At 48.2% G+C, this 24334-nt stretch overlaps 2 protein-coding genes across 6 annotated transcripts in view; both read left to right on the top strand.

Annotated features, from left to right (window-relative positions):
* CPT1A (carnitine palmitoyltransferase 1A) overlaps positions 1 to 8764 on the top strand; it is a 68412-nt gene extending 59648 nt beyond the window's left edge. For all 4 annotated transcript variants that reach the window (XM_036763029.1, XM_036763030.1, XM_036763032.1 and 1 more), the window contains exons 15-19: positions 457 to 591; positions 2403 to 2555; positions 3571 to 3684; positions 4107 to 4199; positions 6494 to 8764. In XM_036763029.1, coding sequence (XP_036618924.1) covers positions 457 to 591; positions 2403 to 2555; positions 3571 to 3684; positions 4107 to 4199; positions 6494 to 6580 — 582 coding nt within the window. In that variant the 3' untranslated portion in view covers positions 6581 to 8764. The remainder of the gene's footprint in view (positions 1 to 456; positions 592 to 2402; positions 2556 to 3570; positions 3685 to 4106; positions 4200 to 6493) is intronic.
* Positions 8765 to 11892: 3128 nt separating this feature from the next.
* The window catches only part of TESMIN (testis expressed metallothionein like protein), a 46932-nt gene continuing 34490 nt past the window's right edge, over positions 11893 to 24334 (top strand). Inside the window, exons 1-4 of one of the 2 annotated variants that reach the window (XM_036765467.1) lie at positions 11893 to 11990; positions 14071 to 14643; positions 22152 to 22310; positions 23330 to 23450. In XM_036765467.1, coding sequence (XP_036621362.1) covers positions 14071 to 14643; positions 22152 to 22310; positions 23330 to 23450 — 853 coding nt within the window. In that variant the 5' untranslated portion in view covers positions 11893 to 11990. Of the gene's footprint in view, positions 11991 to 12420; positions 12633 to 14070; positions 14644 to 22151; positions 22311 to 23329; positions 23451 to 24334 lie in introns of those variants that run through there. The other variant, XM_036765468.1, reaches the window with a different exon arrangement.

Here is a 24334-nt window from a genome sequence, read left to right as displayed (position 1 = left end):
TTCTCTCTGGAGCTTCCACAGAGAGCTGTGAGGAATCTGTGTGTGCCACATAGATGTAACCTGCCATCAGGAGACAAGGGGACAGTGATGGAAGTGTTATGTGTCTGTCTCAGATCCCTCCTTGGGCCACCATAGGTTTGCATGCTCAGGGTCCTCACTATGTTTTCATGCATTCAGACCACTCAGAGGAGATCTCCCTTTCCTGTCCTTTCTCCCTCCCACACAAGAACCGGTCAGGAGAGGCCTCCCTGGAAACCCTGGTGCCCCAGAGGCTGAGCTCACCCAGCCCAGGGAACAACACACATGAGCACACGTGTGTAGTACGTTCTTGCATGTACATAGATGTAGACGGATGTTCTAAGCCCACGGGTGCAATGTTCATCGCTACCCTTTCGAAAAGAATGATGATTGCAAATGAAGTGGTATTGATACGTAGGATGGTCTTTTCCTTGCTAGGACAAGGGCAAATTTTGCTTAACGTATGAAGCTTCCATGACCCGCCTCTTCCGAGAAGGACGAACAGAGACAGTCCGTTCCTGTACTATGGAATCTTGCAACTTTGTGCTCACCATGGTGGACCCCAAACAGACGGTGAGTGGACAGAATGCCTGGCCATGCTGCTATGCGCTTGGCTTCAGTGCGCCCATGACTTGTGCTGTCCAAGGTTCTCAGTCCGTCTGTTCCCATACTTCCTTGTAGTACAAGTAGTATGGCCAGAAGGGGGCGCCCCAAGCACGTCATCCTTCAGTTCCATGTCGATGCTCTAAGCTGTGATGGCCTGTGTCCAAGCTAGAGCAGTACACGCAAAAGACGTCATCTCCCAAGGCATGGGGGGTGGTTGGCCTCGAGAAAGCCAAGGGGCCTCTGGAGAATGGGAGGGGAGTTTGAGGGCAGTCCCTGAAGAGAAGGGAATGACATTAGGGCTAGCAGCATGTAGAGTCAGATCAGACCTCAGTGGTGCCTGCGCACTGAAAACACCCAGCAAGATGACGCCACTCCTTTCACGAGGCGTTTCCACAAGCCAAAGAGGGAGTCATCGGTCATGTGGGTCTTGGTGAATGACCTGCTCAGTCAATGGGCAGGGCATTTCTCAAAGTTCCTTTCAGCCCAATGATTTCTATGCATGTTTGTGTTCCAACAAATTCTTTTTTTTTAATTAAACATAAATATAACTAAAACCAGCATTTTAAGTAGAAATACTCCATTACTGGCTAAACCAACGTTGGAAGCTTACTTATAGTCTGTGGCAAAGATGAGTGTGGATGATGGTACTGAGGAGCTAGAGGAGGATTCAATCGTCTGAATGGATATTTTTATGTGCCAGGCCTGTGCTGGGCTCTGAGGACATAAGGACAAATATAAAACAACCCTTGCCTCATGGACCTTCCATTCCATCGAGGGCTAGAAGATGGACACGTGAAGTGAAATACTGACTAGGGAAGGTGGGAACTGGACCAGTGATTTCCTTGTTTGGGGAAACTCCCTCTGTCAGTGGAGGTTGGCACCTTCTCTGAAACTTACGGTCTTAGCAAGGTGCCTGGGGCACCCGGAGGGCATGGGGTTTGCCCAGGGTTGTGTAGCCAGTATGTCAGACCTTCCTAGCATCAAGGCTACCTCACTATCCACTATTCCACACAGCTTCTCAAATATAAAATATATCCTGAGTAATTTTGTGGAGGAGGATGCGGGTCTAATATGGAGGGCAGCTTCCCAAAGAATTATTTACTATATTATTCTAATACCACCTTAATGATGAGTGTGGCCATACAAAAGCTTAGCTGGCCTTCTCCATGGTAAGGGTAAGAGTAGAGGTAAGCCTTTGGAGTTCCATCAGGAGGAGGAGGAGGACACATGGGCCATGGAACCTTTGGTGCCTTGTCCCATAAAGATGGAGGCATGTACTTTAGGTGAACACTGGGGTTTCCTCTGCTGACTCAGCTGAAAATTCTCCACTCCTCCATCTGGGGGCCAGCCGGGCCAGTTTTCTATGTGCGGAGTCGGCCCACCCTCAGCCTCCCTCAGGTGACAGCTCACCCTTGGCCTCATGAATGAAGTTTTTCCAGTTTGAGATTTAGCATATGCTCTGTTGCTGAAGCCCTTTGAAGTCTGGTCACCTCCACACCCCAATGAGGACTTTTGCAGAGGGCTGGGCACATCATAACAATTCATATTTCTTCAAATCTCAGCATTTATTCTAACAAGAAAGGCAAGAGTGAAAAAAATTCTCTTATTTCCATGGGACAATCTATACTGCATCAGTCCATCAATCACCGATGGAGGCCCATTATTTTGGATCCGCTCACTGGCAAGTCCAGCAGCCTTAGAAGACAGTTTTACACACTATATATAGCTTGAAACAAGCACACGTGCATCATGGTTTCTTCTCATTCTCTGTTATTTAGGTTGAACAAAAGCTCAAATTATTCAAAGTTGCAGCTGATAAACACCAACACATGTACCGTCTTGCCATGACTGGCGCTGGCATTGACCGCCATCTTTTTTGCCTCTATGTGGTCTCCAAATATCTAGCTGTTGATTCACCTTTCCTAAAAGAAGTAAGTAATTTTGGCAGAGGTATTTGACTTGTGTCACTCAGTTAAACCAAACCCCACCTTTGGTATCAAACGGGCTGGTTGACAGGCATTTATGAAGTGCCTAGTATGTGCCCAGCCCTGTGCTAAGCATCTAGGAGACAAAGGCAAAAACCAAATAGCCCCTCCCCCCACCAAGAGCTCATACTCTAACACGAAAAGGCCAGAACTTAGGACTGGGAATTTTAATAAAAATGAAAAATATGACCCAGAATTCTAGTGTATTAGATAGATACATGACTCTTCTGGCATAAGTAGATATGAGAGTGAAGGACTAGTCACGTTTGTGTGGGGTGATAAAATGCCACTGTGCTGATTGCTGAAAGAGCATTAGACTTTCCAGTATAGAATCTTTGGAGGGTTGAGGAGGACAGGAAACACCAGGATGTCTCCAAGTTTATATTCTTGTAGGATTCAGATCTCTGTCAATAGCCTCAAACAAGCACTTCATATGGAATCCAGCCTGTTCTCAGCTAGTTCTCCAACACCACTATGAGAGCCTACAGTCATGTCAGCCTGCTTCATTGTCCCAGGGACTAGATTCACGTCCTGTCTTCTGTGTACTGCCTATGTGGTTTCTGGCAAATCCCTCCCCCTCCAAGGACTCCATTTCCCCCCATCAGTTAGATAGGGCAGGGGAGGGGGCAGGAGGGCAGACAGTGATCCTTGGGCTCTTCTTTCAGTCTTATGATCTTCCTTCGTCTGCCACACACGGTCGTTGGGGTGGGGGAGGGGAAGGTATCACAACTGAGCATCATGAGACCGTGTGGCCATCGTACTTCCTGGGGACGTTATTGGCGCTCTGTGTCTAAGAGAAGGTCAAGAGACAAAACAGGGTTGCCAGGGGCCTCTTCATCATCACCCCACCCCCAGTTCTGCTGTACCTCTGCCCCCAAAGCTGTCCGTGTATTATATTAGGTGGGGGTGGAGGGGAGTGTCATTGTACATCCCTAAATTCTACCCATATTCTGCTCTCAAGGTTTTATCGGATCCGTGGAGACTCTCAACTAGTCAGACACCTCAACAGCAGATAGAACTCTTTGATCTAGACAGGAATCCAGAATACGTGTCCAGTGGAGGCGGCTTTGGACCAGTAAGTAAAATATTTTGTTGTTCAGTCGTGTCTGACTCTTCGCAACCCCATCAGGGGGTTTTCTTAGCAAGATACTGGGGTGGTTTGCCATTTCCATCTCCAGTTCATTTTACTGATGAGGAAACTGAGGCAAACAGTGTGAAGTGATTTGCTCAGGGTGACACAGCTAATATATGTCTGAGGCTGGATTTGAACTCAGATCCTTCTGACTCCAGGCCCGGTGCTCTATCCACTGCACCACCTGGCTGCCCAAGTAAAATATAGGGCTAAAAAACGTGCTCTGAAGGAGCATCAGATACACCAACAGCATGCGATGCCTTTGCTGATCAGAGATCTTATTTTCGAGATACCCCCTCCCCGCAGATCTATTCACTACACCATTTTTTGGCAGATTTCTGATTTTGTTCCTGTCTTTCCTGTAGGTCGCTGATGATGGTTATGGGGTTTCCTATATTATAGTAGGGGAGAACCTCATCAATTTCCATGTGTCCTCCAAATTGTCCAGCCCCGAGACTGTAAGTGTGAAAATGGTCCCTCTCTTGGCTGTGATATGTGCTGCCTTCTTACCTTTATTTTTAAAAGCGTGCCTTTTCTACATGTCTGATATCTTACTTAGATTATCTACTGCTGCTAGTGAACTGTGCATTTATTAAACTCCTAATCTGCATAAAGGGCTGCAAAGACAAATGGAAGGGAGTCTTTGCCTGACTCAATCATTATTGGTAGCAAAACCTTAGGGTGGGTCTACACTGCCACGCCAACCTTGGGATTTGTGGTGTGAGAATGTCTCCGAGTTAGAATCGCCTCATAAATGGATGAGGTTCTTTTGGGCCCTTTAGCAGTCAAGTCCTGTTTGATGGAGTCCAAGATAAAGATGTGGGGATATTCCGTACTCAAAACAATCCATTTCTCTTAGCTATAAGGATGAGAGTTAGGGTTGGCCCGTGTGATTTTTCACAGTGGCCTCCCTCACCTTTATGGCTACTATCATTGTTGCTAATGGCGCCGTGTCCCCATGATTCCATTATTAGGATGTTGATGCCTGCCAGCTCTGGGGTTTGGGACCTGGGGATGGTTGGGAGGCCCAGTAAAGAGTTGGTCATAGTAGACAGTCACATTTCTTTTAGGCACTGCCTCACTGAAAGAAATGCCAAGTATTGGTTGGAGAGCAAGCAGATTCTGAAAGCATCACAAAGAACAAAAATCCTCCAGAGCCCCTGTGCCATTCACATGCCCACATGTTTCTGCCTCTCCTCCTTCCCTGGTCTATAGGTGCTCATGAGAGTGACCGAGCATCTTGAGCCAAGCTTGAGGGGTGGGGAATGAAGTGAATGCCATGAGGCTCAGTAGTCTGGAGCTCATGGGGCCAAGGGCGAGAACAGCTTCCACTTGTGAATGTAGGGATGGCAGAAGCCGTTCTTGCGGACATCACCCCTTCGGGCTGTGGGCTGGGCCTGTGCCTGGGTGTTCCCTGCCCTGCCCCCATGCAGAAGGTGGAAGCCTCTGTGGGCCTTTCTGCCCCCAGGTAGAGGAGCCACCCAGAAATCTGGGGACCTTGTTTTATAAGCCTAGCTGCTGCCACCACCCTCAGGCCCATCATCGGTTACTTCTCGTTTTCTGTGTAACTTCACATCCCTCCTCAAGCCGTACTTGTCTTTGTTGTGCTGTCTTTGAGGGCCCTTCTTATGGAGTAATCACGTCCATCTCTACATGGCCCTTTGGTCCTCCCTCCTGCCATTGTTTTGGGGGAGATGGTGGTGTCCCACAGTCAGCATGCACAGGCAAATATTGGTGTTGAAAAGAGCTGCTTTTGGAGGCAGTCAGAAGCTGTGACATCCCAACTGTGACCCAGCCTGATGACCTCTTCCACCTCCTCCTCCTCCTCCTCCTTCTCCCTGCCCTGATTTATGGTGAGCCCAGCTCCTTGTCTGCCTCTTAAGGGAGCACCCTTCAGTGTAGTTCGGCAAATACTGATGAAGCACCTACTAGGTGCAGTGTGGCCTTTGGTGAACCACCCAGCATCCTTATGTTTCAGTTTCCTCCTGTGTAGAAGGAGGGGGTTGGATTTGCTAGTCTGGGGTGTCCCGTTCCCCACCAGCTCTCATTAGTATGATCCTACAAGAGCCCCCCAAGGTGAGATTACCACAGTTTCAGTGAAGTTGTTTTCTCTTGATTATAGGCATGTGGTGAGACACTCCTTTCCCCCCTTCCTTTTCTGTGCTCCCAGGAAAACCTTGGAGCTGTCCTTCCCTCCTTGTATGTGGATGTGGCTCCATTCCATTACCCAGCAGTGTGTCATGAGGGAGCCTTCTCTGGGAAAAGGGTGACTCTTCAGGGCACCTTTACTTATGCAGAGTCCCTGAACTTGGATGCTTGGAATCTGTCAGAGTCCCCAAGGGCAACCACCAAAAGGCTGGGATAAAAACTCCCCCAAGTGCTGGAGAATGGGCTAACTGAAAGAAAGAGGGGAGGGTTCCAGTTCCATGTGGGCAGTATCAGGCACCGGCAGCCCTTACCACCGTTCGGAAGGGAAAGGAGACATAGGAAGGGGCTAGCCTTTGATGGAATCTTTCAGGGGGTCACTGTTTCAGACTTTGCCTTGCGTGTACCCTTGCACTGGAGGGGGGTGGGGAAGGGGGAGTATCAAATAGATGACCACCAACTCTAAGCTGTCATTTCATTAACCACTTGACTTTCTGGGGTGAATGGGTGGTGGAGGCCTAATTTCAAGGATTTAAGACTGATGTCAATTTTAGGAAACCATCTGACACGGCAAGTTTTCACCTTTTGTTCTCCCTTAACATTAAAGGATTCGCATCGGTTTGGAGCTCACCTGAGGCAAGCCATGATCGACATTATCGCCTTGTTTGGACTCCATGTCAACGCCAAAAAGTAATTCCAGTTATGCCTACCACGGAGGAAGTGAAACTCTTCTGAGAAACCAAAAAGACTAGACATTGAATTCCCCTTTGTAGTCGATGGTCAGAAGTTGCTCTTTTCCAGGGAGGATTTTGTTCTTAGGTTTTTTTTATTTTGTTTTTATAGAGAGAGAAGAGATAGGGAGGGCAGAGTATATTATATGAAGAAGTGTAATTTTGCTACTTTTAGGTATGTCCTAATGATGTGAATGCTTGATTTTCCCCCTGAAGTCTTTGTCTTGTTTAAATTTAATAAATGAAGGGATTGAAGTATTGTCGAATTAATGTAAGTAGAGGAAGTTTGATGTAATATATATGTGGGGAACAGAAATATGTTTCCTGAATTGTGACTGTATATCTGGTACTTATGGGCATTTAACTCCTGTTATCAGAGCAGTTATATGTGCATTATATATTTTTTAAATTGTTTAGATTGGAAGTATGACCAATGGACATAGCCATGTCATGCACTAACCAAGAATGGGGCACCTCTTTGGGACAAACTCTTGCCACGATGGATAGCTCAGTTACTTACACTGCCTAAGAGAATAGCCACCCCCATATTTGCTTCATCTCTAGTTTTATTGATGTGAGAATAAACCTTGAGTGTATTTATAACCCCAGTGCCTTAACGATGGAAGGCCCTAAACACAAGAAAAGTCTTACATAGATTGTATTGTAAGTGTAAAGTCCACTGCTGAATTGTGGGATTCCAGATTCCATTCTGTCATCTTTTTACCCCACTTGGGTTTAGTCCTGGAACGAGCTTTTTAGTAGAGTATGAGCCACCCTTTACAGGCAGCCATATGTATCTGGTTTTCTCCTCCAACAGAGTCCAGCTTCTGTGTGTCAGAGAGAGAGGCCACATCAATCAGCTTTCCCTGTTTGGGATCCCCTCCTCCCCAAGTTGGGAGTGTGGCATTGGCTAGAGAAGCTCAGAGCAGCTGTCTGTTGTCACCAGTCGGGCGCTACTCTGTAGGAACAAATGTAACAAGGTGGCTGATGTGAGAGAGAGGATGTTGGGAAGGGAGGGAAGAAAAGTGAGTACAGGCATCCCAAATGACTGAGAATGGAGCCTCTTCATCCTAGCAGCATTGTTTTTGGAGGGGGGGAGGGGAAGAGGGGGAGAATGAGAGAACACCACAGAACAAAACAAAAAACCCCAGTCCCTCTCATTCCCAAAGAAAGAAAAGACCAGGGTACTGGATGACCATGGTTTTTAAAGGACCTAGAACCCTGTGAGTGCTGGGATAAAGCTAACTTCATGAGGAAGGGTCCAACTGGTTTTGTTTTAAAGGCACTGAATCCTCTCTGGTCTTTAATATCAGAGTTAAAGGCTTATGGAATTCGATGACCACTGCCACTGAGCTGGACTGACAGTGTGCGTTTTCTTCCAATGGTGTGTTTAATTATCATCTCATCACCCGACCCTGCTTGGGTTTGCCTCCTCAGAGAGGTCTGCACTCCAGTGATACACAGAAAGGGCTGAACATCTGGACCTGATGGAAGGCACCTGCTGAAGAGCAGTGCAGATTTTGCATATGTATATTTTGTACTGCAGGCATCCCACTCAAATGAGCTACAGAAATTTTTTTAAGTAAAAATAAAAGGATTGGGTTTACTATCTGGGCAAAAAAAAAATCAAGAGAAAAAGCCTATACTGCAGGCAGCAAGGGGGACATTAAATCAGACCACTCGAAGAACCCGCCAGCCAGCCATTCTGGGCTGCGGAAATCATGCACTATTTTATATTGACCACTAACTAATCCATATTAAAATTGCACTTAAAGTTGTATTAGCTTGTAGGAGAGATTTTATTATTAAAGATAGTGTTTGGGCTTGACTCAGGTTTTAAATGTTTCCAATGTAATTGTAGTTAATCAGAGCAGTTATCAATGCAACTTTACATTCTTTAAAAGAATGTAAATAGAACTGGCACAGAAAGTGTCAGTTTTTATTGTACATGTTGAAAGGGGCAGTGAGAGTGTCACGTGTTTAATTTTTATTTAGAAGGGATCCAGATTCTTAATGGAGATATGGTTTTTATTCATTGCTATCTTGGAATGTCCATTGCATGTAAATAGAAAATGCTCTTTGGGATGTAAATCTTGAAAATGCTACATGAATGTAGGCTCTCATTAATAAAGAAATTAACCTCAGTCTTCCACAGTACTGTTTGTTTGGCGCATTTTCCCAGTGGAGTGAGGTGGTTTATAAACATGACACCATCCCATGTGTCCCAGGCTCAGACTTACTGGCAATCTCCACCACACTCAGGATGTAGCAAGAATCCAAACTGAAGCAGGCTTCTGAAAAGTCTTTGGCCCAGCCATGCCGCTAGTGACCATGGACTCCGAGGAGATCAGTGACAGAAAGTGAATAGCCCTAGATACAGGATACTCCATGATAGCACTTTTTTGTGGTGGCAAAATATCCCAAACAAATTGGGGAACAATGGAACAAATTGTGGTCATAGGATCATAGATTTAGGCTTGGTATACCTTAGTCCAGCAGACTAGAAATGGATGTTATTGACCAAGGTCAAGTCAAAGAGCGGGAATTTGAACCCATGACCTTTGGTTCTAGATTTGTTGATGATCAGTCCTTTCAGATCTGACTCTTCATGACCCCATTTGGGGTTATATTGGCAGAGATCCTGGAGTGATTTGCTATTTCCTTCTCCAGTTCATTTTACCAATGAAGAAACTGAGGCAAAGAGGGTGAAGTGACTTGCCCAGGGTAACATAGCTAGGAAGTGTCTGAGACTGGATTTGAACTCAGGTCCTCCTGACTCCAGGCTCACCATTCTATCCACTGTGCCACCTGGCTCCAAAATCTGGCTGCAAATCCATTGTGTTGTTTACCATACCTTGTGGATGTAATGGAAAATTGCAGTGCATTTGAAATGACAAAGACGTTTCAGAAAAACATGAGAAGAATTCTGTGAACTGATTCAAAAGGAGAGCAGAACCAGGAGCACAATGCTTGTACAATACATTACACAATCATCCAGTGAATACAGTTGTGTTCATGAAAACCCTAAAGGGCTGCTGACCCCAGATGAATTGCAGTCTTGGTCCCAAAGGGCAGATGACTGAGAGGAGAGGGAAGAGATAAATCTTGCACACCCTCAGGAGGGCCTCCAGGTTACCGAGGAGGAAGGGTTGGACCAGGGTGGGGTGAGGAGGTGGCTTACATTGGGGAATGACTGAAATGAAAAACAGACATTAATAGAGCATTTTTAAAAATGTGACCCAAGATTTTTTCTATGTTAAAAAGACCTCAGAGCTGCCAAAGTAAGGGTTCTTCAATCCACAAGCATTTCTTAAGCATCTACTACAGGCTTTTGGCTAGAGAGACAGTGACCAAGAGGACACTATGACCCAAGGAAGCTTGTATTCTTTCAGGGGTGGGTGGAGCGAGGGGTGTGCTTAGGGAAATAGACGACATGTGTACACATGATGGGGTAGTTAGGTGGTTTAGTGGATAAAGTGCTGGCCCTAAGTTCACTTACTAGCTGTGTGACCCTGGGCAAGTCACTTAACCCTCTTTGCCTCAGTTTCCTCATCTGTAAAATGAGCTGGAGAATGAAATGACAAATCCAGTTCTCTTTGCCAAGAACACCCTAAATGGGTCAGACATGACTGAAATGACTTAACGCAATGAAGAGTACACATGAGAATGTACACAATATATACAAAATGTGTACCTTTGGGTCCTGCTTCTCTACATCACTTCATATAACTCTAATGTTTCTTTGAATTTTTTTCACATTCATCATATGGAGTTTACATTCTCTTGGTGGATGGGTGGGGACAGAATTCGGGCATAGATAAGTGAATTTTGGGAAATAATCGAGAACAAAAACTAAATGGGGGGAGGGAGTGGGACCTCTAATGAGTGTGGAATCAACCCACGAGTATTTATTAAATTCCTACTGTGAGCCAGGCACTAGAGACACATAGGATATAAATGATATAGGATATAAAGGACACAGGATATAAAGGATATAGGATATAGAATATAAAGGATAGGATATATAGGATGTAGGATATAAAGAATGAAACAGTCCCTCCTAGAAAGGACCTTATGGGAGGCTGGGGATTCTGAATTAGAGGTGAAGAAGGAGCGCTTTCAGGTCTGTTCAAAGGAAGGGCTGGGAAGTGGATTGTTAAATATGAGGAACAGCAACTAGGCTGGCTTTGTGCATGAAGGGGAATGATGATGACATTCTGGAAAGGTAGATGGGAGCCATGGTGCATAAAGCTTCACTGGGAAAGAGTGCTCCATTTGGAGTCCGAGGAGCTGAGTTCAAATCCCAGCTCTGACACTTGGGCAATCACTAACTCTCCTTGGACTTCACCAAGAGGGCTTTTCTCACCTCCTCTCCGAAGGTCTCTTAATTGCCCAAATCTGGGGGTCTTTTTCTCAATTCTCCTCCTTCTGGATCTGTTGGGAGCCTTTGACACTATCCTTGGGTCATAGTGTCCTCTTGGTCACCTTCTCCTCCTGGACTCTCTGCCTTTCTGTGCCCCTGCTCTCTCCTGGTTGACTGTCACCTCTCCTCAATCTCCGTCCTGCCTCCTCCTTTCTTCTCTCTCTCCCAGAGCTTTTTCCACTGGGCCGCCCAGCTGCCATACCCCCGATTGGTTCCCAAGCCTCGTGAATTGTCCCTCAGAGGTCCCCCTTTTCACGCCCATGGCCTTCATCCACCTCCCTCCTGACCTAGATCGCCACAGCCTCTCGGTTGGTCTCCCTGCCTGGGATCCCCTCCCAGACTACCTACCCCCTCAGGTCCATCCTTCACTGAGCTGCCAGTGATATTCCTAAAGCTCGGTCACCTCCCTCCTCAAGACATGCCAGCGGCTTCTTATGGCCTCTAGAATCCAGTGTAAATGCCTTTGCTTGGCATCTAACATCCTTCAAGACCTGGTGCCAGGCTGCTCTTCCAGACAGCTCACGTTGGTCTCCACACTCTCCCTGGTGCAGACAAACAGCTCTGATTGTGGCTTCTCCCATGTGCCATTGACAATCCATCCACTGCAGGCTGCCCCGGCCGCCTGGGAGGTTCATTCTCCTCCCCTCTGCCTCAAAGCCCCTAATGTCCTAGCCCCCCAGGAGGAGGAAACCCCCACCGCCAGAGGCAGCCCCTTCTCCCCCAGGCCTGGCAGCTCTTCCTGACATCCAGCTTGAATGGGCACTTTTTACTTTTGGTGCCCACCCCCGCCCCCGCCCAGTGCCTAGCACATAGTAGGTGCATCCCTTTTATCAGGCTCATTGACCCTAATTCGTCACAATGTCAGAGATTCCAATACGAGTCCCTGCATCCTGAAGTGTCCTTATGGACGGGCCACTAATGTCTTTGTAGAATTCTGATGTTGTCTTTGAGTACGTCTCTAAACGGAAGGCTTGGCATTAGGGGGATCTGTTACCGCCATAGTAGGATCATAGCTGCAGTAGGATCAAAGGCATCCAGTCCACCCCCCTCCTTATACAAATGAGGAAACTGAGGCCCAAAGAGGGGAGGGGCATCAGCTGTCCCCGGAGCTGTGAGGCATCCCACTTTCTCGGACATCCTACAGGTGGCTCACGGTCAGGGCTCGCAGGAGTGAAAGTGACAGGAAGGACGCTCATTTCACCTCAAGGTGGCCCTAGCCCCGCCCGGGGCTCACTTTCCCCAGGCTGGGGGGAGGGGCTGGAGGCCCGAAGCGGTCCGCCCCTCCCCCCTCCCGGGCCCAACGGTCCCTCTCCCCTCCCAACGGTCGCCCCGCTCTTTACGGGCACGGGCTCGGGGGGCGGTTGGTGCGAGCCCAGACGCGCGGTGCCCCCGCCCACCGCCGCCGGGGCACGCGCACGGAGGCAGCGTGCACGCGTCGGGCTCGCTCCCGAGCTGGCTGCGGGCACGCGGAGGCGGCAGCGCGGTCGTTCTCAGCTCCCCTCATCCTCGTTCTGGTACTCGTCCTCCTCCTCATCTTGGTCCTTCGTCCTCCGCGGCTCCTCCGCGACCCTGTCCGCAGCCCCGGCCCGGCGGTGGGTATCCCGAGCCCCTTTCCGGGCCTCAGTCTCCCCCGGTGTAAAATGAGAAGCACGCTTGGCTGCGTGACCCCGAGCTAGTGGCTGCACCTCTCTGGGCTCACGGAGGGAGCCTCCACACTGGGACCACCCGGCATTAGCCGGACGCCCCTCCCTTCCTTCCCAAACCCAATCGAAGCCCACGCCTGGGCCGAGGGGCCGCCCCTGCCCCCTCCTGGCCGGGGGACCCGGACAAGGCCACGCTGCTGGAGGGCACTTCCACTCCGGGAGGGCCCAATGTCAATGAAGTCACAGGGTCCCCTCCCCCCAAAGGTCTGCGTCCTGTTGTCATGGAGGGGGAGGGGAGGAGAGTCCTGAGCTCGGACCAGGGAGGACCGAGTGCGTGTCCATCTTCCCACCTGAGATTCCCGGGTCTGGCCAAAGAGGGGCGGCCGAAAACACCTAGCGCCCCCAGCCCCAACTCCTGAGACAAGAGCGCGGGGACAGAATCGCGGGCCCCGCAGAGGTCGGGGCGCCCCTTCCCTTCCTTTCACAGAGGAGGAAACTGAAACCCAGAGAAGGGAGGGCATTTGCTCAAGGTCTCACAGGGGTTCTCCCCCGAGCTCATGTCATCGGCTTTGCCAGAGAGCCCTTGGACAAGTCCCGTCCCCTCCCGGGGCCCCAGGCCCTTCAGCCCCAAAGTCTGCCTCTCTGGGGGGTGAGAGGCAGCCTGGCCTCCGAGCTGGTGTTGGCTTCGAAGCCCCTCTCACACCCTGGCCCTGCCACAGACTCCCTGCAAGCCTCAGGGGTCTCACTTGTAACGTGACAGGGTTGGTTCTCGCAATCCATGACCCTCATTAGGTCTAGGGGCTTCCCCTGGGAATGTCTGATCTGGGGACCCACAAGTTGGAAGGGCTGATCGGCCACATTCTGCCTGGCCCTGGAGGGCAGAACTAGAAACCCAGACATCTAAAACATGGGGGGACTTTGCCTACAGTATCTCATCTGAGCCCAACAATACAACAGGGCAAGGTAGCTGCTACAAGCACCCATTTCACAGATGAGGGAACTGCACTCAGGCTAATGTCCCAGGTCACTCTAACAGTCCAAGCTATCCAAGGGTAGAATGGCCTGGCTCTGGAGTGGACCTCGAGGTCTAGACAAGGCCAGATAACTTCTCTTGGGTGGGAGGGTGTTAGAGAAGGGTCCTGCTCCCTGTTCAGGTACGGAAGAGTTGGACTCATTGGCTCCAGAAGTCCCCTCTCTATTATTCAAGCACTCCGGGCCTCAGTTTCCCCATCTGTAAAACAAGGGGGTTGGATTCGATGACCTCTGTGTCCCACTGCGCATCCCCAGAATCCTGCATTTTAAAGAATTGCCTGTGGAATGGGGTAGAGGTGGGGAGATGTCGTTTGGGCCCATTTGAAAGACTTTCATGTATTCATTTGTTTTCTAGATGAAAGGATTGCTGGGAAGAAAACTGATTTTGGAAAAAGAAAACTGTAGAGATGAACAGTTTAAGATTTCTTCTGTAGATCTGGAAGACCAGCCCCTACTTGGTGGCATTTCGAGCCCTGAAGATGAAATTGTGACGGAGATTTTTAGCCAAGACAGTCAATTCATTTCTGAAAACATTAACCTGAAAAGCACCGTGATTAGTAAGCACGACGATGATGAAGACTTCCATTCCTTTAAAGACGCCTACTTCACTTCGGCCGACCCCCGGGAGACGCTGCTGCCCTCCTTCAACGCATCCCTCAATGCAGATTGTGGCAGTAAAGTGAAGGTCGAACGCCTGGTCGACGAGAATAATGAGGAAGAGATTCTCGAAGACTATTCGGGTCTGGCCGAGCTCAACCCTTTGGAGGATACCATGCTGCCCTCCCCGTCCCAGCTGCAGCCACATGCCTACAACGTCCACTTCCTGTCTTCCTTAAGGACTCAGCAGAGGAACCCCCCCAGTGTCCTGCCCCTGGGTGCCTGGGCAGCCCGGGAAGGAGCCGCTCATCACAACGTCCGAGTAATTCCAGTAAGGTCTCTCCCTCTTTCCATGTAGGATCCCAAAGTGATTCTCATCAAGGCCTCCGGGGGGAAGGCTCACTATTGGATGCCATAACCCTTGTCAGCCCAAAGCATCATACTTCGTAGGACTTTATGGAAATAGTAGGTTCATAGGTCAAACCTGGGTGACTGGTGCCCATCAGCTGAATCCAGAGTGGCCAATTCAGCGTAGTCCTGGTCATAGCTAATGCAAGGGGATGACAACACTGTGGGTGGGAACACAAATGACCTTATTCCGTGGCAGTGTGAACACTTTCCTAGGTGTTATCATCTGCTTAAATTCAGTGCATTGTGCATAACCTGGTTGATGCTATGTCCCATGCTCCAGTAAGGTGGGAAGGTGCTGGGCTGAGTCCCACTTTGTAAGAAGAGCTAACAGTTAACACTTGAGTAGCTTACAGCTTTACAGCTGTCATCTCACATCATCAGCCTCCACATCAGAGGGGCTTCGTGGCTGTGGGTTAGACTGCCTGCTAGCCCTCAAGTTTATGGGGATTAATCTCTTGACCTTGGCCTCATTAGCTCACACTCTAACCAGTTAAGCTAATTTCCCTAAATACAACTGACTCTTGATCAATTAAAGCGAGTAGGAAGTCTGAGAAAAAGGGCTGAGATGCTTTGTTGACAAGCATGCTCCTTTTTAGCTAGCCTGCTAATGTCATCAATAATCACTAGTGTGATTGATAATTCTATCTGCAATTTCACCTCTGAAAACACTGTATCCACATGATCTCATTTGACCATCCTGGCACTCCTGTGAGCCTGTTCGAAGTGAGCAACAGTGAGTAAGTAGTGGTGGCTCTGGTGGGGGTCACAGTGCCATAGGCCAGGCTTAGAGGATGTGGTCTGTTGTTTCAGCCTCTAATTGGCTCCTAATTGACCTCCACTCCTGCTCTGATGCTGCTTCTGGTCTGTAAGCCATCCTGTGTCCTTGCACTGCGAAGGAAAGGTTTGAAGGGCCCAGACGGTCTGAGCCTTGTCCCCAGAAGGCTGCTTGCTTACAGGTGGTTCTCTTCCTTGTCTGTGTCTGTCTGTCTTATTGTGCCCCACCCTCCCAAGAACAGAGTAGTCCACGGGATGCCAGTTTCAAAGATGTTTATTGCTTAGAAGTGAAAACAATGTTGCCAATCATGGCTTTCACCTAGGACTTCACATTGGACTTGTCTGGCTCTCAAAACTCAGATTTGAGGGACAGCCTATAATTAATAGTGTGTCCCAGAAGTCTTAGTGCAGTTTTACACTTTGAAAGCTTACCACTGCACCAAGATTTGCCCTTTATACAAGGACAAGAAAGAGAAGCTGGGTGGCAGGGGGAGAAGGGGTTGGGGGGAGAGGATGGGAAGAATCATTGACTTTCTACACACAAAGAAAGGAATCTGAGGCAGCTTGGATCCTGTCCTTCCTAATTACCTCCATCCAGACTCTGCATGGAAAGCCCAGATGATTGCAGGAGCTATCAATATCACTCGGCCAAGTTTGCCACCGTGTTCCTGGTTAATGAGCAGTCATGTTCTGCTGGGTGGGGAGGGAGTAAACAGCTCTAATTATCCGGACACGAGGCCAAAAGGGAAAATGAGGAAAATGAGCAAACTCGTTAATTATGTTTCTCTCTACCCCTTTATGATGCCCTGCTTTCCGTGATGACTAGCATTAGTATTCATGAGTAAGTCTGATCCCATGACTCCAGACACGAGTGGACATTTTCAGAGTCTATTCCATGGAAGTTTACAGGTGGATGGCACGTTGGAGGTCCCCAAGGTCAAGCCTCTTTGTGAAGAATGGCCCCTCCCCTCAACATCCCCACGGTTGTCCTCTAGCATCCACATGAACACCGCCAGTGACAAACCGCTCATCCTCCTCCAAGGAAGTCCACCTGACGTTCAGAGAGAGCTAATTATTAGGAGTGGAGCTTAACCTTTCCTTTGTTTCAATCCATCAGTCCTGGTTTTTGCCTTCCAAGGTCAAGCGGAGAAAATGCCAACTCTGTAGGCATTGGACAACTGCCGTCTCTAGACTGATCCTTCAGCAGCTTCCTCTGGGACTTCCTCAGTACTTCCCTTAAATTCTGGCCTTCAGGGCCAATTGGAGGAAATCCCGGGCATCATGCCCTTCCCCCCAAGGAAGGATTTTGTCCTCCATGTCCCTCCCATTCTCCAGATTAATTGAAGTCTGCTGGATTCAGGAGAATCCTCCAAAATTCAGAGAATGTTATCAAGAGTATTTCGTAGGGGACAAGAAAATACAATGTACCCGTCTCTTCTATTTCCCTTTCAGTCCTGACTTTGGGGAGTGCTAGGAGAGGTCCATGACCCTCTAAAACTGCCCTGATGCACTCAGGAGAGTGGGTCTAGACCTGAGGATCCTCAGTCTCATGTGCCCCAAGTTGCAAGAAGGGATGTCTTTGCTCAAGAGGGGATCAACTTTGGTCACTTCCACTTTTATTCACCTTGGGGGTGCCCTGTGGCACAGGGCAGCCTGGCATTGTTGGCTACCATCCAGTGCAATTCTCCAGATTGCCTGTGACCCTCACAGGGTACAGCATCCAGAATGGAATGTGGCCCAGCCGTGGCCAACTTTTCCTCTCTCATGTTGGGCACCAGCCCACAGTCCCCTTTGAGTGTTGGACCATCAGGTCACTCTGGTGACTTGTATTGCCCTTGTGGCCTTCAGACTCAAAAGGTTTTGTCTTAGGATGCCCTCTATGCCTCGATCCTCCCTTTCTGTACCTGGGCAGTAGCACTTGAGGGGTCTGGCATCCAAGATTCTACCATTTTGTCTTTGTTGATTTTGAAAGAAGCATATGACTTGGGAGAGCCTCACACAGCCCCAGAGTCTGGTCTCTGGGGCTGGGGGGGTTCTTGTGTGTACTTTATATAAGATTCCTCAACAGATACAACCACAGAGATAACTTTGTTCAGTGGTCCTTTCATTATTCATATAAAGTGAGGGAAATGGATACCAGGGACACTGCCCATATCATGGAGGTGGGTCCTTATGAAATCCAAACCAAAGATCCCCTGTAGAAGGTGAGGCTCTCCAAATCTCATCTCTTCTCTTTGCCTTGATACAGCAGTGATTACATTCTGCCCCAGAATACTGCAGGGCCTTATATCTCAGGGACCCATAGTCACCCAGGAGATGAACAAGCCACATAGGAAAAAGGAAGGGGACAAACTAAAGAATATCCACTCTCCTGGCTGTAGCACTCAGTTGGATGGCAGCTCATTGAGTTAGCACAAAAGGGTATGTGTCTCAGAGAGACCCTGGAGCTGGAGTTTAATCCTGAAGATTGGGAAGGAAGGAAGCTGGGGAGGGAGAAGGAAGGAAGGACAGAAGGAAGGAGGGAGGGAGGGAGGGAAGGGGAAGAGGGAGAGAGGAAGGAAAGGAGGGAGGGAAGGGGAAAGGAAGGAAGGGAGGAAGGGAAAAGGAAGGAAGGAAAGGAAAAGAGAAAGGAAAGGAGGGAGGAGGGGAAAAGGAAGGAAGGGAAGGGAAAAATAAAAAAGGAAGGGGGGGAGGAAGGGAAAATGAAGGAAGGGAGGAAGGAAAAAAGGGAAGAAGGAAGGGAGGAAGGAAGGAGGGAGGGAGGGAAGGGGAGGAGGGAGAGAGGAAGGAAAGGAGGGAGGGAAGGGGAAAGGAAGGAAGGGAGGAAGGGAAAAGGAAGGAAAGAAGGAAAAGAGAAAGGAAAGGAGGGAGGAGGGGGAAAGGAAGGAAGGGAAGGGGAAAAGAAAAAATGAAGGGAGGGAGGAAGAGAAAATGAAGGGAGGAAGGGAAAAAGGGAGGGAGGAAGGAAGGAAGGAAGGAAGGAAGGAAGGAAGGAAGGAAGGAAGGAAGGAAGGAAGGAGGGCATTAAGCAGCTTTTGGATCCCAAGGTTTAGGGCTGCCTACCCAAAAACCATCTTTTCTTAGTATCAGTATTCTCAGCAATGCTGGCACATGGCTGCAATTCATGAAACGCCAAGATCCTGGATGAAAGAATCATAGGCAGGGGAAGATGCTTGGTGGGTGTGAAGAGACTGTGTATATTTCCAGTGATGACGACAAAGGGGTGTGTGACCTAAAAGGAAGGTGGACTGGTCATACAGCTGGGTCCCCTGTTGCCAGGAACTAGTGAATGATTTAAAGCCAGAATATCAAACACCAATAGAAACAGGGCCAGCGACCCAGACATAATGATCCCTGCTGGCCATGTACTGACTTAGTTTTGAAATGTAATGTTATCTTGGAGTGTTGTAAACTGCAGGCACAAGCCTTGCAGTTTATCGGAAGGTGAGCAGGAAGGACAGGCTGTGTCTCTACTCATGGGAAAGGGCTGTTGGCATTAGAAGAGGGGAGTCTGAGTCGGCAAAGGCAAGATTGACAATTAGTTATTGCCCTGACACAGAATTTTGTTGTATTTGGCCCCACTGCTCAACCTGTGCCAGATCCTGTGGATCTTGGTTCTGTGGTCCACCCAATATTATTATTGTCGCCCATAGATTTGATAAGCAAACTCTGTGACTTCTTGTACTCATTGATAAAAATGTTGGCTAACACAGGGCCAAGCCAGAGGCCAGCAGCAAGGACCTGGGTTGCCATCACTCCATTAATCACTGCTGTCTGGCACAGCTCTGTCAGCGCTGTCCTCCAGCCCCCCTTGCCCCGTGTTGTGCGTGAGAATTTCCGTAATGAGAGACTATGCCAAATGCTTAGTTGAAACCTAAATACCCTGAATTGGGCACAATGCCTTGCACATAGCTACTTAACACGTGCCTATTGACTTTGAATTTGGTGACTGTCTACAGCAGTCTCTCCACCTGCCAGGCTAGTAACCATATCAAAACAAGGAAGTTAGTTTAGTCTGGCATGACTTTTTCTTAACGAATGCCAGGTTGCCTCGGCATGATCGTTGCTCCCCTTCCCAAGCGCTCAGTTTGAGTTTTATACGGCTTCTAATTTACATCAAGGACTCAGTCTCAATAAATAATACCTCATCTCCTGCTATTTGCTTGAACTGGCAAATGACTTTTGCAAGAAATAAATATGGAATCCTAATTAATACAATTTATAACTCATCGCTGCTAATACTGTCTTCATCAAAAAGCTGGCTTTGTCTTTGCTTGGGTTCCTGCCGCAACAGAACAGACTCAGCCTCCCAGGAAATGATTGGATTTGAGCCTGAAGCTGTGAAATCCCACATTAGCACAGACTTGCCCTGCTTCTGAGGCTTGGCTCTGCCCAGCCCATCCTGATCCCTTGGCACCAAGGAGCTCCAGGAAGAGCTGGAACCATTCTGGCGGTGCCACACTACTGTAACTGTAGGGAGGCCGATATGGCTACATCATGCACAAACATTTTAATAGCTTATTATGTGCCTGGAGCATAGCTGGGCAGGCAGCCAGTTGGCACATAGTGCATAGAGCGCGGGGCCTGGAGTCAGGAAGACTCACCTTCCCGAGTTCAAATCTGGCCTCAGATACTTCCTAGCTGTGTGACTCTGGGCAAGTTACTTCACCCTATATCCCTCAGTTTCCTCATCTGTAAGATGAGCTGGGGAAGGAAAGGCCAACCCCTCCAGCATCTCTGCCAAGAAAACCCCAAGGTGAACCCATCAAGTAACCAGGCATGGGTCCAGTGCGAGTGGTCAGCCTGCGAAGTCCAGCTGCAGCTCCAGGGTTTAGCGACTTGGCTTTTCACCCGATGCAGATCTTCCCCTTCTCCTATCTGTTGTTTGACGTGCAAATGTTCACCATGTCCTTCGTCCCTCTGTAGAATTTCATCGTATCCATCCTGTCTTGTAACTAAAACCTCCATAAGTTTGCTAAAATAGCAGCAGGGGCCCACTCTCTATGCTCCATCATGTTGTTGTTGTTTAGTCGCTTCAGTTGTGTCCCACTCTTGGGGACCCCGCTGGGTCATTAGATGTCAGTCGAATTCTGAAAGCTCCAGCTAGGCATGGAACTGGCTCTCTGCTGGCAAAGTGAGAATCTAGGGTCGTCTGTACCTCAGAGTGAGATAGCCATCTGTCTCTGTATCCATCTGTCTGTCTGTACATGTCTGTCCTTCCATCCATCTGTCTGTCGGTCTATCTCTCTCTGTAGAGAAATATCCATGATTGATATATTCCTTTCATCATAAACTTTAAGTGTTTGTTCTCCGCCTCACAGCCAGCTTTCCTTTTGACAAGTTGCTTTCAAGAGTAAACTACTCTCTGTAAGTGATTCCCCTTGGATCACACAAGAGAATTTGAGGAGCTTTTATTTCAGACACACATCTGGCCAATTGAAGGGCCTCTCCCCCTCCTCCCCCAACAACAGAATATGGGGTTCATTTGAATTGAAGGAGCTTTCCAGACTTTGGTTGGGGACATAAGTGCCTGTAAGGCTGATAACAATGAAACATGGATGGTTGATCAACATCAGATTTTTTAAGTAACTATCATTTAAGGGCCTCTTCTACTCTCTGGGGAAGGTTGTTTTCCCATGTTACAGCGGTTTTTTAACCCGGAGTCTGTGAATTCTTAAAAAAAAATCTTGATCACTGTACTTCAGTGTAATTGGTTTCCTTTGTACTCCTATATGTTTTATGAATTTAAAAACATGATTCTGAGATGGGTCCATCAGCTTTGCCCAGCTGCCAAAAAGGCCCATGACACAATGAAGGTAAAGAACCCCTGCCTTGGCATGTCAGCTCCTGGAGGACAGGGACTCTTGTGTTTGAATCTCCAGCACATGGCACCATACTTGGCACATGGTAAACACATTAAGAAATGCTTTTTCATTCATTCACATGTTCATCTTTGTGCTGGCTGATGTGGTCTTAGTGAATATTTGTTGAATTTTATTGAATGTCAATGAGGATGGACTCCTACCCCCAGCTGGTCCACGGCTTAGTTGGAGAGGGGAAACAGAAGTGGTTTCCTTGGTAACAGTAACCCAGCACAAGCCTAGTACTGTGTTCATTGGGCCACACAGCCCCTTTCTCTTTGTTATTAAACCACTGTACTTATTATCGGAATACAAACAATGGCTTTGAACTGGGCAAGAGCCCTCAAATGAACTTTCTAAGTATGATTAGGGAGTGGGGGAGGGGTCCATTCCTTGCAGCTTCAATGACCTCTGTGTATGATGGGAACAGGTTCTTCCAGTCAGACCTCCGTAAAGATGGGAGACTAAAGCAGGTCAGAGGGGCTTCATCCCACCAACAGGTGGACTCCAGATGCCCCATGGACTCTTACTGCATTACAGCTCACTCCATGATACCAGTGATATGTGACGACTCCTGTCTGACATGTCCACTATCACCCTCCCCTCCGCCCAGGAAAGTAAAGTCAGTACTAGAAACTCCTGCCAGAGAAGACAATCACTAGATTTAGGTTAAGGACCATGTTTGCTTAGCAAATATTCTCTTTACTAGAACTAGAGTTGGGATTTCAGTCCTTCATAACTGTCAAGGTCAAGGCCTGAAATTCAGGTTCTGCCATGACTTTGCTTTTCTTAGGTGGAGATAAGGGAAGCAGTTGGTGCAATTACCACTACCAACCAGGAGGAGGCGGTCTTTCAGAATGCACATGCCCAGGAGGCCTGCTGCAAGTTCCCACCCTCACAAGAACCCATGGAGAACTCCAACTGTTCACATAAGAAGGAATCAAACCCAATGGTGAGGAACGCCATCAGGAGTCCAGAAAAGTGACACTGGCAAAGTCTGCAAAGTTCTGAGTCATAGAATCACACATGAATTCATTGACGGGGTTTGCTGTTCGCCTCTTTCCCTGGGGTCTGTTCTCTGGCTTAATTGGTATTCCTCCTTAGTCCTAGGAATGAAGGGCTTTATTCTAATCTGTCGAGTGCTTGGGCTGGACTTAGGTGATCTCCATAGAGATCATTTAAGTGGGATTCTGGACTGTGGGTGACATGAGGTACTTAGCCTGACGTGAGGCTGGACCGTGGGCCCAGGAGCAACCTTGGGAGCATTTTCCGAAATGAGCCAGGTGGCCATGAAGCAACCACAGAGAGAGCAAAGGTGGAAAGGAAAAACCTCCTTGTATAGTGGGAGCCAATGAATTCCCCTGGGATGATACCCAGATCTAAGCCAAAAGTCATCTATGTTAGCTCCATGCTAAGGGAACCAGCACTTAACAAAGCGCCTACTATGTGCCAAGCATTGTACTAAGCACTATGGTCACTTGATCCTCACAAGAACGCTGTGAAACAGGTGCTATTACTATCCCCATTTTCTAGGTGGGGAAACTGAGGCAAATAGGATTAAGTAACCTGCCCAGGGTCACATAGCTAGGAAGTGTCTGAGACTGAATTTGAACTCAGAAAGATGATTCTTTCTGGCTCCAGGGCTGGTGCTCTATGCACTGTGGCACCACCTAGCATTCATTGAAGTAAATAGCTAGTTTTGTTTTTACCTAGGGAGGTTTACAGAGTTTACCGGCTGCACCTCCCTCACCACCCAGGTACAGGGAAGGGACGGTGGGGGTTTACTGGGCTGCCGCTCCAGAGAGCAGATTACACAGGTAGAAACAGGGGATGCAGTTTATTAAGAGCAGTAGTGTTTCTACCATTCTTTCCCGAGGCTCCCAATTCTTGGAGATTGAAGGCATTCTGTGAGGTTTTTATATCCATATCATTGCCCTTTTAAAATGTGGTGTGATTTCTTTTTCATTTTAGGTAATATGTCAGTTGAAAGGGGGCACACAAATGCTGTGCATTAACAATTCAGGCACGCGAGAGCTCAAAGCTGTTCACTTGATTCCCCAGTATCAAGAACAAAATAATTACCTGCAACCAGGTACAGTCAATGAAGAAGTAGCATCTTGTTTATCTCCCGTCTGTACGTTTGGATGAGTAAATGTGATTGACTGTGGGGAGGGAGAGAACCATGATGGGATCGTGATGCTTGGGGGGTGGTTCATCTGGGAGACTCAGAAAGCGTGGATCACTGATGACAAGGGCGAGAAAGCTGCCCTTTGCCTTCCCCCAGGATAAGTGACACACACATTTTGGGTCGAGATAGCCCGTGTCCAGTGGACACCCTCTGTGTCTAGTCTCAGTTTGGGCCAGAAGACCTGTAGAAATTCAAGCAGCCAATGGGATTGTCACAGGTTGGTAACGAGAGTGCAGTCACTGAAAACTGGTTCTAGGCTATTAAATGTTATTCTTGGTTCTATACTATCTGTACTAGAAGCTGTTCTTAAAAATTCGGCCAACTCCAGATGCCTCTTAATAGGCTCTTCTCGGCTTCAACAACACAATGGTAATAGACAGTGGTATGCTTCTGTTGTTTGTGATAATGACCTAAAGTATTATGAGAAACTAATTGTGGTTTCTGAGGGATCAAAGATAAAAATCCAGCCCAATTTGAGTGCTAAAAGTATTGAGTTGCACATGTTGGTAACCTAGGCAGGAAATAGAATACCACAAGGCAGACCTTAACTGACCAAGTCTGCCTGTCTGTCAACAGTTTTAATGGGCTGCTTTGACCCCAGTCTGGTCCCATCCACTCTAGCCAAAGATCTCCATCCCTCCCACCAAGGATGGCAGCATCTTGCACTTCATTAGAACAGATGTGGCCCAAGGAGAAAACATACAGGGATGTTGAAGGAATGCCCAGTCACCTGGTCAGCTCGCTGGGCTCCTGCTTCAGGCATCCATAGCCCGGTACCGCAATGCAGT

The sequence above is a fragment of the Trichosurus vulpecula genome, chromosome 6 (genome assembly GCF_011100635.1).
Source record: "Trichosurus vulpecula isolate mTriVul1 chromosome 6, mTriVul1.pri, whole genome shotgun sequence".
In the NCBI taxonomy this organism is placed as follows: Eukaryota; Metazoa; Chordata; class Mammalia; order Diprotodontia; family Phalangeridae; genus Trichosurus; species Trichosurus vulpecula.
The sequence above is the reverse complement of the archived record's forward strand: the minus strand, read 5'-3'. Positions and strand labels throughout refer to the sequence as shown.